At 38.4% G+C, this 15235-nt stretch overlaps 1 protein-coding gene across 2 annotated transcripts in view; it reads right to left on the reverse strand.

The window, feature by feature from the left end:
• Positions 1-15235, reverse strand: part of VAV3 (vav guanine nucleotide exchange factor 3) — a 453372-nt gene that overhangs the window by 112812 nt on the left and 325325 nt on the right. For both annotated transcript variants that reach the window (XM_072644176.1, XM_072644175.1), the window contains exon 19: positions 8093-8138. In XM_072644176.1, the coding sequence (XP_072500277.1) occupies positions 8093-8138 (46 nt within the window). The remainder of the gene's footprint in view (positions 1-8092; positions 8139-15235) is intronic.

The raw sequence follows: 15235 nt of genomic DNA on the forward strand, positions 1-15235 counted from the left end.
ATTCATCAGGATGACTGGAGAGGGCCCAGGATGAGGCAATTGGGGTTAAGTGACTTGCCCAAGGTCACAGAGCTAGTGTCAAGTGTCTGAGGTGAAATTTGAACTCAGGTCCTCCTGACTCCTGCACTGGTGCTCTATCTAGTGCACCACCTAGCTGCCCCATTCTATGTGATGCAGAGATGTGAATGTACTGCAAATATCAATTTGTTTCTGTAAACTACTTTAGTATATTGTAGTACACAGCTTGCTGGCCTTCAAAGTGGAAATATTAACCTGTTTCTCATTCTAGCTGTATGATAGTGGTAAACTCACTCAAATTCTCTGTCCCTCAGTTGTAAAATGGGGATAATTATGTCTGTAGTATTTACTTCATAGGGTTGTTGTGAGGTTCCAATAAGAAGCTATATATAAAATATTTTGTCAGATTTAAAGCAGAATTCCAAGCATGGCCAAAGACAGGAAAAAGGGTCCCCTATGTCAAAAACAGCACTGTTGTGGTAGGAAAGAACTGGAAACAAAATGGGTACCCATCCATTAGGGAGGAATTGAACTTTTACACATGAATTGATAGAATATGACTGTATGATAAGAAATGATGAAAATGAATGAGTCTGAGAAATGCTCATTTACATAAGTTGATGAAGAGCAAAGCAAAGACAAAACAATACACAAAATGACTATACACGCCAAAGAAAAGATCATTGAAAATAAGATGAACTTTGAATAACTCAAATATCAATAATGTTCCCTAGAACAGCTAAGGAAATGTATCTCCCTCTTCTGGACAGAGAGGTAAAGGGGTAAGAAAGGAAAACATTGCATACATTGTCAGAGGAGGTGCCTGAATCCATTATTTTTGCTTAATCACATTTTTTCATTTTTTGCAAATGAGTGGTCTCCTCCAGACTGGTAGTGATGGTAGTGGGTGGATTATATTTGGAAATTACTATCATGAAAAAGCAAAAGGCAATACAATTTATATTTGTAAAAATTTTAAAGCACCCCATCAATGTCAGTGATTCTTTTTTTAAAATCATTTTTGTCTTGTTTGATGGAGTTCACATAGAAACAGCCCAGGGACAAGGTGTTTGACATTCTGCTTTTATTTTTCTATATTTAGTGTTTTATGGATTACTGCACAGGTGGATAAAATGATTAGATCTTTTAAATTTATATTTGAATAGAAGTATTCAGATGTAACTCCATCAAACTCATCCTGCTCCCATACAATTTTGATTTCTTCTACTAGATCTCTGTATTTTGAATGCTGTCTGATCCCATGGATCTTGGAGACCATAAACATTTGGCAGGGTGACATCTATTAAAAATGTTGTTCTTGAGGTTTTATGGATCAATGTTACATGTCAACAATTGTGAGCAACCATTTGGTCTGTGATAATTCTCCACTTCTAGTACAGTTTATTTTATTGACTGAGTCCTCGAGGATATTTTGAAATCTATATTTGTAGTATAGGGATTTGTTGCCTGTCAATCCATGAACTATTGAGCTTCTAATGTAAAATTCTAGCCATGATGGCATATCACTCCGGCTATCTGATAGGTGTTACATTTTGCAGTCTGAAATGCATATCTTTACATTTCTTGCACAATCTGCATTGATCACTAAGTCCAAGATCCTTAACGTTAACTTATCTGTAATTTTGCAGTGGTCACCAATCAGGTTCTGATTTGCCATCATAAACCGTTCCACATCTATAACCTTAGCATTTTCCTGGACTCCTCACTCTCCCTCAGTTCACATAGCTAATAAATTACCAAACCTTACCATTTCTACTTTGATAACATCTCTTGCATCTGGCCCCTACTCTCGACCTAACATAGCTACCATCTTAGTCTAGGATGTTATCACCTCTTGCTAGATTATCCTAACACCCTTCTAATTGGTCTCCTGGCCTCAAGTCTCTCCAGTCTATTCTACACATGGCTGCCGAAAGGATTTTCCTTAAGCACAATTCTAACCAAGTGACTTCCAGACTACCGCAGCAGTCATCTAATAGGTCTCTCGGCCTCAAATGTCTACCATCCATTCTACACATGGCTGCCAAAGGGATTTTCCTTAAGCACAGATATGATCACGTGACTTCCATCCTCAGTCAGCTCCAGTAGCTTCCAGTAGCCTCTGGGAGGAAATGCAAACTCTACTGCTTAGATTTTAAATCCCTATACAGCCTTGTTTCAATTTGTCTTTCCAGTCTTATTTGACATTTCTCCCCATTTCAGACTCTGCCATCCAGCAGAATGGGCCTCCCCTCCATTCTTCATACAGGACATCCCATCATCTGACTACATACCTTGGCAGTTAGACCAACACGCCCAGGTTGCAAACCATCTTTACTCTACCTCTCTCCCTTTGAGGTACAGCTCAATCATCATTTTCTACCTTACGTCTTTTCTGATTCCCCCAACCACTAGTGTCTTTCTCCCAAACTGCCTTCTATTTAAGGACTTTGTATAGTTTTGTATTTATTAACTCTGTATTTATACTGCATATATATTTTATTTGTATTCCTTGTCTCTCTCATAAGAATGTAAGCAGCCTTCAAGTAGGGACTGTTTCATTATTTGTACAGGTATTTCCAATGCCTAGTGTAGGTGTTTAATAAATACCAAAGGAATGATTAATTGATTGAGTAAAAAAATCCACCAGACTAAGCCAGTTATTAAATAGCTTACACTGTTGGGTGGGTTGGTGTGGTTATCACCCATAACACACAGCTTTTTTTGATTTCACTCTTGGATTTCATTACATTTCTCAAATCCAAAAGCATGGACCTGTTATCAGCCTTTACTATTGCATAATGAAGTGATACCTGCTTGTTCCAAAAGTATGTCTGTAGGTTTTTGACCTGTTAATTGTGTGCACCAAGAATGTCTATCAATCCCTTTCTTTTTTTGGCAAGAAAGTGCTAATCTTTCTATAGCTTCCTTTGAGTAATGGATCTTATGTTCTGTTGACAATGAAAGGTATTTTTGCTAGGATGCTTTTCAAATCTGCTACAGTCTATTTTAGAGTTTTGAAAATGTACATTAAGACTGGTATTGCACAAGTGTTAATTGGTTTAAATGTGTATCTCTTTCCATTCAGCTTTTACCTGTAAGGCATAGTTTAGTGCTAAAGCATCAGTACCCCTGAGACCAGCATTTGAAGTAATGTTCATCGGTCCATGTAGCCAAGCCTGACTAAGCTTGAAAAGTGAGATGGGATGGAAAGGATTTCTGTGCAGCAAAAGCAATGATGACAAATAGCATTTAATTAAACACAGTGCTGGCATTTAGGGGAAACAATAGCAGCCAACACGGTATATAGCAATCAGAAAATGAGGGGCTCATTTTGAATGCAGTTATATTTAATACCTGTAAGGTACCGAGCCTGGGAAGCAAACCCTGATGCCTTTTATATATTCCTCAAATTCTAACTGACATCCCTGTGGACACAGCAATGTTCCTGCTTTACAGAGCATTAATTGCTATGAAAAGAGTCAATCCCTAATTCATTCTTGTTGTCACATCAGATTTCCACAGTGGTTTTCCTTACATAAGACATACTCAACTGATATTTTTGGGGGAAATTCAGAAATATTAATAAAAAGTAGAAAGACTAAAACCAAAGAAATGATCTTTTTTTTCAGGTATACACAACTGTCAGCCATGTTGTCATCATCATCACAATAATGTGCATGAGAATGTCTCATGTTTACTTACATGTATATATACATAGGTGTGTATATGTGTGTGTGTGTAGGCTCTACATACATTTTCTCATATCATTTGATCCTCATTACAACCGTGGAAGGTAGGTACTATTATCTTCCTATTTTACAGATAAGAAACTGAGGCTCAGAAAGATTAAATAAATTGTTCCATGTTTCCCAGATTGTAAATGTTCAAGGAAGGATTTGAATATATGTCTTCCTGACATCCACTGTACCAGTCTGCTATGTACAGAGAGCAACACTTCTTGTGATGGGGATAGAAATGGAAAAGGGAAAATACTGCATATTTAGCTTAGCATCTTAGAACCAGAAAAGACAGACAGACAGACAGATGGATGGATGGATGGATGGATGGATGGATGGATGGATGGATGGATAGATAGACAGACAGATAGATAGCCAAATAGAAAGAGGGAGAGATTATAACGTTTCACTTATAATTTAAGTCAGGACAAGTATTCTTAAGTGTTTAGCTTATTCCAAATAATATTTTGTTGGAGTACCAGATCAGGCATTTTTTCTTCTCTGTCAATGACATGAGAAACAAATTAGGGTGTCAGATGAAATCTGTTTACAATTCTACAGAGCTCTGAAGTGAGCATGCTTTGTGGATATTTGATTACAACTCCCTTCTCTGATTATAGGTATTCCCTCACTTTATGAAATCCATTTATTCCTGAAACATTGGTAAGGTAGGAAATTCTTCCTTACTCAAATCACATATTCCCATTTGTATATTACCAGATTAAGAATGGAATCCCATGAGAAAAAAATAGAGTAAACCTTTTTTAACTCTAGAATTTGACATATTATTTAAAATACATAGTTAAAGAAAGAACAGCTTTCTAAAATAGTCCATCTTTAAAATTCCTAATATTAAGGCTGTTACAAAAAATAAATACTATATTGAAAATCTCCTCTGATCGAGAAGTTTCAGTAGTTCTCTGTTGTCCCTAGAATAAACTAGAGTCTCCTCTGTTTGACATTTACAGCTTTTCACAATTTGTCTCCAACCTATGTTTCCAGACTGTTTTCCTATGAGTCTCTCTCACATATTGTACATTCCAGGACAGACTGACCCATTTCCTGTTCCCTATATGTGATGTTCCACCTTCCTCTGACCTGCTTTTTTCACAAGCTGTCAACCATGCCTGGAATCCACTCATTCTGCCTCTTGAAAACCCTAGCTCCCACCACAGTTCCCTTCCAGGAGCATCTTCCTGATCGCCCACAGCAGTTATGATAGTCAAAGCTGATATTTGCAGAGCGCTTTAAGGTTTGCAGAGAGCTTTACAAATATTATCTCATTTTATCTTCACAGAAACCCTGGAAGATAGATGCTATCATTATTCCCATTTTACCACTGAGGACACTGAGGCAGGCTGCTTCAGTGACTTGCCCAAGATTAATAGCTAGTAAGAGTCTAAGGCGAGGTTTAAAGTCAGGTCTATCTGACTCCATGGCCAGTACTCTATCCCCTGTCCAACCAGCAGTCAATGCTTCTTCTCCTGTAAACTACTTTGATTGTTGGGGTTGCTGTTCAATCATTTCAGTCATATCTGAGACTTCGTGACCTTATTTGGGTTTTCCTGGTACAGAGACTGGAGTAGTTTCCCATTTCCTTCTCCAGTTCATTTGACAGATGAGGAAATTGAAGCAAAGAGGGTTAATTGATTTGCCCAGGGTCATAAAGCTAATAAGTGTTTGAGGATAGATTTGAACTCAGGTCTTCCTGACTCCAAGTCTAATGTTCTATCTACTGCATCATCTGGCTGCTCAATGAGATACTTTGTCTTTATTTTGTATGTATATACATACTACCCACTGTCAAATGCCAACTCCTTGAAAGCAGGGACTATTTGATTTTTCTTTGTCTCTTTCTACCATTTAGCACGGTACTTGGCACATAGTAGGTATTAAATAGTTAAGCTGGAAATGATAATAATAATAACTAATATTTATATAGTGCCTACTATGTGCCCGATACTGTACTGAGTACTTTACAATTATTATCTCACCTGATCCATTTTACAGAAAGTGAGGCTACCAGAGGTTAAGTGACTTGTCTTAGGTCACACAGGTAGCTGCAGACTGAGGCTGGATTTGAACTTGAGTCTTGACACCAGGCCTAGTTATCTATCTACAGCAGCACTAAAAGGATTTGTTCTGTGAAGTTTGGATTGAGTCAAAAAGCTGCAGTTGAGGACCTAGAAGATCACATGAAGCCTTCAGGACACAGGTTCCTCACTCCTGCACTAGAGATATGCAGGTGGTAGCTAGGTCATACAGTGAATAGAGCACCAGTGCAGGAGTCCAGGAGGACCTGAGTTCAAATCTCACCTCAGACACTTGACACTCACTAGCTGTGTGACCTTGGGCAAGTCACTTAACCCCAACTGTCTCATCCTGGGTCATCTCTAGTCATCCTGATAAATATCTGGTCACTGGATTCAGATGACTGGAGAAGAAGTGAGGCTGGTGACCTGCATAGCCCTCCTTCACTCCAAACAAAGTCAAGTGCAAGTCACGTCATCATTTCTCTCATGACACGGTCTTCTTTGGATGAACACATGCGGGTGGTATGGTAGATAGAGTTCTAGGCCTAGAATTAAGAAGACCTGAGTTCAAATCCAGCCTTAGACATTTAAAAACTGTGACACTGGGCAATTCACTTAACCTCTGTCTGTCTCAGTCTCCCCAACTGTAAAATGGAGATAATAAGAGTACCTACCTCCCAGAGTTGTTGTAAGGATCAAATGAGATAATATCTATAAAGTATTTAGCACACTGCCTGGCACAAATTAAGTGCAATTATCATCATCATCATCATCTTGGTCGCTAGCATTCAAACAGTACTTTAAAGTTTGCAAAGTACTTTGCATAAATTGTCTCATTTGCTTCTCACAACAAACCTGGGAGGTAAGTTGAGTTTGAGAGAAGTTAAGAGATTTGCCCAGAGTCTTACAGTTAGCAAGTGTCCGATGCTAGATTTGAATTCAGGTCTTCCTGACTTCAGGCCCAGTACTATCCACTGTGCCACCTAGCTGCTATAAGAAATGTTTCTGCTTTATTAGTACTATTATGACAGATAGATAGGTTCCAGGGTCCTTTCATTTGTTTTTCAAATTCACAATATTCCTTGGTTATCATAGCAACACTTCTACATTCTTGGGCATCATGTCACCATGAAAAGAATCAGTTCCTAATTCATACTTGGTATAACATCAGATTTCCATGGTGAATCCCTTGAACAAACACACCCATATACAGCATTGTCTTGTGAAAGTTAGAAGCATAAAAAAAAAAACTTGCAAAACATTGGCCATGATTTCTCCCAGAATTGAAAGCTTTAAACATCCCAGAATACAAGTGAGGCAACCTTTGGCCAGAGGCAATAAAGCTTCCATAAATCCTCTAAGACAACTCATAAACTAACATGAAAAATATGGGTGTGGTTTGTTTAAAAGCTGTAACTCTTTGAAAGCTTTAGTTTATAGCCAAGTGAACACTGGTAATGATGAAAAGAAGAAGAAAAAGAAAGGGGAAACCACCACAAAGAAGCTCTAGCCACAGAATCTTTCTTTCCAGCAAGAATAGTCCAAAACTAATTTTTTTTTACCCTTTCCTCCAATTACCATCATACAACCTTGAGCAGTAGCTTAAGTAAACTTTGCCTCTAATGATCTCAACATTGACCTAATAAATCTTTGATAATTAAAGTGTGAAAGGAGTAACTTTTTTTTGCTGAAAAAATCACAGTATAGCAATGATAAAAGAAAAATCTCACAGTATTCAATGGAAGAACTATTTTTTAAAAAATCATTATTATTCAGACAAATAATTGGTCTCTTGAGGGAATATTTGTGCAGTTGTGTACAAAGTTTCTAAGGATTTTTTCCTTTAAAATATTAGTCAAAATGAATGATGCAATTACAAAACTTTATACAGAGCATAGAAAAAAAAATACTCTCTTTCTGGAGATGGAGAGTGTATCCACTTCATTTGGTTTCTGGTTTTTCTCAAGAACTACAAGCTTCTAGATTTTCTTTTATTGTTTTGGAGCCCAATGGGGAAAGGGCCTGGGAACTGTCAGGCTACATAGAGAGTCAGGAAAGCAAATGGTCATCCCCAGCACTGATTATAAAGAATTTAGCATTAGATGAGTGTTATTCAAGTCATCTTGACCTTCCCCTTGGCAGCATCCTATTCTTTTGGCTGATGGATATTTAAGACCTTCTTCTCTGGTTACTAAAACAGGTAGTGTGCTGAGAGCTATTAGGCTCAGAACTGGCCTGACACTGAAGGACAATTTTGGAAATTTAACTGCAGTTATCACTATAGAAAACCATGAAACAAACCTGGATCCACTTGTCTGGGGAGTCTTCGAAGTCCATTAGGTGGTTTCTGGGTAGTGGGGGGGAGAAAAAGGAAAAAAAATTAAAGGCATCTGTCAGGTGGTTTCTGAGACATTAAACTATCATGCTTTAGAAGGCAGAATGATCTATAACTGAAGTGAATAATCTTAAATGCTTATGTATCTTGTTGCTTTCAAGCTTATTTTCATCATAATTAATTTTCTACCCACACCCCAGGATTTTACATTCTAAATAGCATTGATGTTTAATAAATAATTTCTGGGAGAAATAGTTATCCAGTAATATCACTTTTTAACTTGCCATCACTATCTACTTTTCCTCAAATCCTATTTCCTTTATAAGTGCTATGAATGTATCCATCGACATGCTTTGCATACATCTATATGTGTCTTATATATGTATGTATTCCCTTTAGATGGTAAGTTCGTTGAGGGAAGGAACCACTTTGTATGCTCAGCCTTTAGCATTATTATTTGGAATGTAAGAAAAAGATGCTTAATGTATACTTGCTAGCTGGATTTGATTATAATGTTAATAATGATAGCTAACCTTTATATATTGTTTTAAGGTTTGAAGTTCGCATATGTGATCTCACTTGATCTTCACAATAACTCAGTAAAATGAATGTTATTATTGTCCCTATTTGTACAGATGAGGACCCTAAAGAGGTTAAGTGACCTGTCTAAGTGACAAAGATAGTATGTATGTGTATGCACACACACACACGTATGAGATGAGTCAGGATTCAAACTCGAGTCTTCCCACCTTCAAGTCTGATCGTCTGTTCACTAAACCATCTGGTTACTGCCAATATTTAAGCTATATGGTGATGACAAATGCTACAATGGCAACTATAACAATAGCAGTAACCACCACTACTACTACTACTATTAATACTACTACTGTTACCATTACTACTACTACTACTATTACCACTACTACCAATGCAAGTTGGCATGTATCTAGCTCTTTAAGGCTTACTAAGCACTTTAAAAATACACTTCTCATTTGACTACAGGGTTCAGGACCAAAAAGTTTTTTCTTCCTGGCAAGAGCTGATAAATGAGGCAAGTGAGAAGTCGGCACATGCTTATGCTCATTATCACCATCAGAATCTCTTTATCTCTACATCTATTTAATTGAACCTTGGAACAAAACATAATGTTTTAAATACTAGCCAATACTCATAAGAGACAGCCCTAAGCATCCTGGGTAGAGAGCTGGCCCTGTTATCTGGGAGACCCAAGACCAAGCCTTAACTCTAACACCAACTGGCTGTGTTACTCTGGGTAAGTAGTTAAACATTCAGTGGTTACAGAGTCTCTTAGACTCCCATGTCCTAAAAGCAAGTGGCAACCTGCACTGTTAAGAGTTTCTTCACAGGGCAGTTCCTTATACCACATGATATCATAGGTCAGATCCAAAAATGAGGGAGAGGGGGAAGGGGGAGAAGAGAGGAGGATGAAAAGAAGAGAAGGGAATGGGGGGAGGGGGAAGACAGAGTGTGTGTGTGTGTGTGTGTGTGTGTGTGTGTGTGTGTGTGTGTGTGTGAGAGAGAGAGAGAGAGAGAGAGAGAGAGAGAGAGAGAGAGAGAGAAAGAGAGAGAGAGAGAGGAGGGGAGGAGAAGAAGAAGAAGAAGAAGAAGAAGAAGAAGAAGAAGAAAGAAGGGGAGGAGAAAGGGAGAGAGGAAGGTAAGGAGGAAGGAAGAGAAAAAAGAGGGGAAGGAAGGAAGAAAGGAAGAGGAAGGGAGGGAGAAAAGAAGAGAGAGAAGTAGAGAGGGAGGGAGGGAGGAAGAAGAAAAAAGGAAGGAAGGAAGGAAGGAAGGAAGGAAGGAAGGAAGGAAGGAAGGAAGGAAGGAAGGGAGGGAGGAAGGGAGGGAGGAAGGAAGGAAAGAAGGAAGGAAGAAGACTTGTACTTGAAAAACAAAAGTGGGACAGAGATGATATGAGTGAATTGTTTTTTACTACAATGTAATACAAAGGAAAGGGAGAAGGAGTTTGAGTTGAGGACCTGTATTCAAATTCCACCATTTACTACCTGTATAACCTTGGACAAATAATTTAATCTCTCAGGGCATCAGTTTCCTCATCCTTAAAGGAAAAGAATCAGATCAGATAAACTCAAAGGTCCTTCTGAGGTCTAAATCTACAATCATGCTGTTTGATGGATCTGAACACGTTAGAAGGATTATTGTAGGAAAAACTTCAGTGAGTGAATGGAAGAATAAGGTTATTATACGCCATAAGTTCATTCTTCCTAAGGGTTATTAATTTCTCCCCTGATAACATTTTTGCCTTCATGTCTTTCATAGTAGAGACAGAAAAAAATGCTGTCTAAGAACATGACACAATGTAGACATATTTCCATGAAGTCTATCAAAAATGAAACTCAATTACTTTTAGAGAATAATGTCTGTATCTAAGTTAGTTATCCAGAGCAGATGTACTATCTGCCTCTTGCTACAAAGATTTTAGACATTGCATCTAGCAAGAAAAAAAAAAGAGACAGAAGATGCAAAAAACATGAATTTGGGTTAGTTGTGACTGTATTTTTTGCCGAAGTCAAATAGAGAAATGTCAGTTAAATTGCCACTCAAACCAGTCAAGAAGCATTTATTAACTGATTCCAGTATTTTGGGCATTGTGTTGGATGTTGGAGTTACAAAGAAAGACAAAACCACTATCTCTCCTCAAGGAGCTGATATTTTTGTGATGGAGACAATGCATAAATAAGCGCATATAAAAGACACACAGAATAGAAGGAAGGTAATCAGAGAGGGGAAGGCGTTAGTAGCAGAGACACCTGAGAAAGGCTTCCTAAAGAAGGTAGGATTTGGATTGAGTCTTGAAGATAGCCAGGGAAACTAAGACACGGAGGTGAGGGAACAGAGTAATTTAAGCCTAAAGGACAATTACTGCAAAGGTATGAACATGAGAAATGGAGTGACACGCTTCAGCAGAGAAGGTGAGGATAGATGAATTGTTTGTTTGTTATTCATTCGGGAAGAAGACCATGACATCAGTGAAGTGATGCTGTAACGTGCAAGTGAATTGGATTTAAATGAGGGAGGGCTATGTAAAGTCACCAGCCTCACTTTCTCCTCCAGATCCATGCAGATCCAGTGACCAGATGTCAATTAGGATGACTGGAGAACCCCAGATGCAGGGGGAGACCTTGACCTTTTTAAGCTAGGGTCTTTCAGAGTCCTCACTTTGACTGAGGCAATGGCTATTTGGTGATTTAGGCTAGGTAAGAAATGAGCCAAAGAATGGTCTCTTTTACCTAATAAAAACAATCAGTCTTAGAGGGAAAGACGTGTAAGTTTCTGACCAAACCAGAAACAATAACTATTTACATTGTAGTATGGGTTAGAAGGACAGTTTAAGAAGGGGCCAAGGTGTGAAGAGTCAGACTGATTTTGGAGGTAACAGGAAGCCACTGGAACTTACCAAGCAGAATGGATGACATGGGGATGCCTACATTTTGGAAAAACCACCTTAGCCACCAACTGGATGATGGATTGCTATGGGGAAAGAACTGAAGCAAGGAGATCAACCAGAAGACTATTGCAATAACTCAAGCAAGAGTTAATAAAGGCCTGAACAAAGGTGCTAGCCATGTGAGTAGAAGATGGCATGTATATGGGAGATGTGGTAAAGCTAGAAATTACAAGATTGGCAATGGATTGGGCATGTGAGGTAAGAATACAAAGCAGAAGACGACACTAAGATTGTCACTCTGCACATCTAGGGTAACGGTGCCTCAACAATAATAGGGAAGTGGGGAAGAGGGGAAACGTAGGAGAGAAGGAGTTCTGTTTTGGATATGTTGGGTTAAAGACAACTTTTTTGTTGTTGCTCAGTCATGTTCAATTCTTCGTGACCCCATTTGGGGTTTTCTTGGCAAAGATGCTAGAGTGGTTTTCCATTTCCTTCTCCAGCTCACTTTACAGATGAGGAAACTGAGGCAAACAGGGTTAAGTGATTTGCCCTAGGTCACACAGCTAGTAAGTGTCTGAGGTCAGATTTGAACTTGGGTTTTCCTGACTCCAATCAGGCACTATATCCACTGCAACACCTTGCTGGACCAGTGATATGAAATCTGCTTTGAGATATCCAAGAGGCAGTTGGTAATGTATGACTATAATTCCTGAGGGAAGTTAGGGCTAGAAATATAGATCAATGTACAGAGATGGTAATTGAACTCAAGTGAGCTGATGAAATCAACATGTGGGATAGCATGAAGTAAAAAGAGGAGATGGCTCAGGACAGAACATTGGAGGGCACCCACACTTAATGGTTGTGGTACAGAGGAAGAATCCAGAAAGGAAATTGAGAAGTAGTCAGGCAGGAAGAGAACCATGAGAGATCCACCTCACAAAAATCAAAAGAGGAGAGAGTATACAGGGAAATTATGAGTAGTAGTGTCAATGACCACAGGAGGATCAAGACCTATGAAGACTGAAAAACAGAAATTAAATTTGCCTGAGACTCCCTCTGCTACAGATTGGTGGCAGTTCAAACTTCTAAGTGAAAGGGGAAAGAAAATGCGACCCCAGTCCCCTGCTACCAACCTACCTCCTATAGCAATAGTCAGGTCTATAGATGCTATGTGAGAATGTTCAAGAAAGGGTAACATCATCTGGTCCAACCTGATCCTTAGAGGAAGATCACTCAAAAATCTTCACCTCTGCAGCAACTAGGTGGTGCAATGGATAGAGCACTGACCCTGGAGTTAGGAGGGCATGAGTTCAAATGCAGCCTGACACTTACTAGCTGTATGACCCTGGGAAAGTTATTTAACTCCAATTGTCTCTAAAAATAATTTTTTTAAAAAACCCTTCACCTTCTGTCAAACTGTAGAGGAGGTCTCTTGAGTCTAAGGTCAGTTCTGATCCCTTCTCCCTAAAGGAGTATATAATATAGGACTCATGGACTATGTCAGGCTTATTTCACTGCGATACTGGAGGTTAAAATCCATATAAACTGCAAGCCTACTGCAACTATGTTATTGGATCAACAGCTATTGGTTTTGTCTAATGAAACATCAATGACCCTGGTAGCAGAGGTTACCCTCCAGCAACCTAGAGCAGCCAAGCCTAACTTTATTCACCAGAGTCAACAGAAAATGGAAACAATCTTAAGACCAGGGTTCCTAGAAAGGTCAAGGTGAGTTATTTCTTTTTCTTAATAGTCAGAGGATCATTTACATTTTAAAAGCACTTGTTCCCAAACATCAGGAGGACTTCTGTTGAACCTATTTAAGGTCACCCAAAAATATGTTCTAAAACATTGCTATTCCCTGATTTTTCTGCCCTTTTCTGATATAATCTCATCCCCATCCGCCTACCCAAGTACAGAACACTGGTTGACATTCCTGTAACTCCAGGATTTTGTCTACCATGGGATCAAACATAAAGCACTGTGCCATCTTGAAAATGCTTCTGTTGCCTTAAAATTCCCTGCCAAGACAGTATTTGAAGAGACTTTTACTTTCTTGAGGCAGACCCATGTATTGTGTGTGGGAGTTTTCCCTGAGGGGAAGAGATTCAATTCAATTCTGCTTTAAGCTCTAAAATTTTTACCTGCTTTTTTTTTTTTTATGACAACTTTGATTCCCATTCACTTATGTATATTTCTTTTTTTCTTGAAGGACAGGATTTCATTTATCTCTTTCTTTGTGTGTATATGTGTGTGCTTGTGTGTATGTTTGAACTTTAAATTTCACCTTCCAATACTATTCATCTCAAAAGTAGATCAATTTCAATAATAATTTAGTCAGATTTCATCCATCCACCCCCAGACTCTCCGATCCAATTTTCATAGGAACATAGAGTGTTCTTTCAAAACTCTGCCTTTCCAGAAAGCAAATTGCCTCAAGACTAGTTAGTTTATGACTGTCAGATTTAAAAGCTATTAAATACATTGTAGGTTATTAAATTCAGGACATGTTTTTACTCACGAACGAGCCCCAAAACTAGCACATTTAGCTTTCTGACTACAATTTTTGGCCTTTGTTAAAGAAGAGAAGTGGGGAAGAAGAAAATCACCAATTTTGGACATTGTTGGAGTTTTTTCCTGTTTCATTAGCAAAGGCAACAGAGAGTGGCAGTAACTTTTTAATGAAATAAAGGACTTTTGGAATAGCAAAAGGGGCTTACTTATTTAGTGTCTGGCATGTGTAGGCACTTGACAAATTATTTGAACTGAATTAAGCTGCAGTTTGAAGTACAGTTAAAAGTATGCTATATCTGTAAGCAAAGGATCTGGATCTGAGTCCTACATCTACTAAATCTATTACATTAGGAAAGTCACTGAAGCTCTCTGGGCTTTTTTTTTTCATCTGTAAATCTATGAGTCTAGAAATAAGTGATAACTTAAAAAGGTAAACTTGGAGTCAGGAAGACTGGGAATCAAATCTCACTTCTGATATTTACTTGTGGTGTGGTCATTGAAAAATTGCCTAACCTCTTGTACCCTCATCTATAAAATGGGTGCATTTTATATGGGAGCAGTTCTTGCCTCAGAGGGATAATGTAAGATTCAGATGAGGTAATTAATGTATGCAAAATACTTTGTAAACTATAAAGTTATGCAAATATCAGCTGCTATTATTGTTGTTATTATAACGATGAATATGTTATTTCAGTTTATGGAGTCTAGAAAGTGTGTGAGGACAGTAATATGGAAATGTCATCTAATTCCCAGTTATCTTTATAGCAGAATCTCATGTAGCTGCTGTAGAAGCAGCTGTGCCTTCCTTCCACCCCACCCTTATTCCTGTGATGAGAGGATGGGCATTTTTGGAGGGTGAGGAGTATAGAAATGTGCTGGATGGAATTTTAAAATCCTGTGAAAATTATTAACTGCTTATTTTCACATTTTGACATACATCTACCTACTTTTCATCACTTAATAAGAATAAAAACAACTTTTCTTTTAAGAAAAAATTCAAAGATCAAATACCTAATATGTGAGGTAGAGACAAGGTAGATAGCCCTACCAGAAGAAACCTGTCCAGGAAAATTTCAACAACTCAATAGAGGTCTGGTGGAAAATAAAAGGGTGGATCAAAACCCCACTACATTATCTTCCTCTCTTGATGGCTCATTCCTGGCAGCCTTGA

Source organism: Notamacropus eugenii, chromosome 2, assembly GCF_028372415.1.
Source record: "Notamacropus eugenii isolate mMacEug1 chromosome 2, mMacEug1.pri_v2, whole genome shotgun sequence".
Classification (NCBI taxonomy): domain Eukaryota; kingdom Metazoa; phylum Chordata; class Mammalia; order Diprotodontia; family Macropodidae; genus Notamacropus; species Notamacropus eugenii.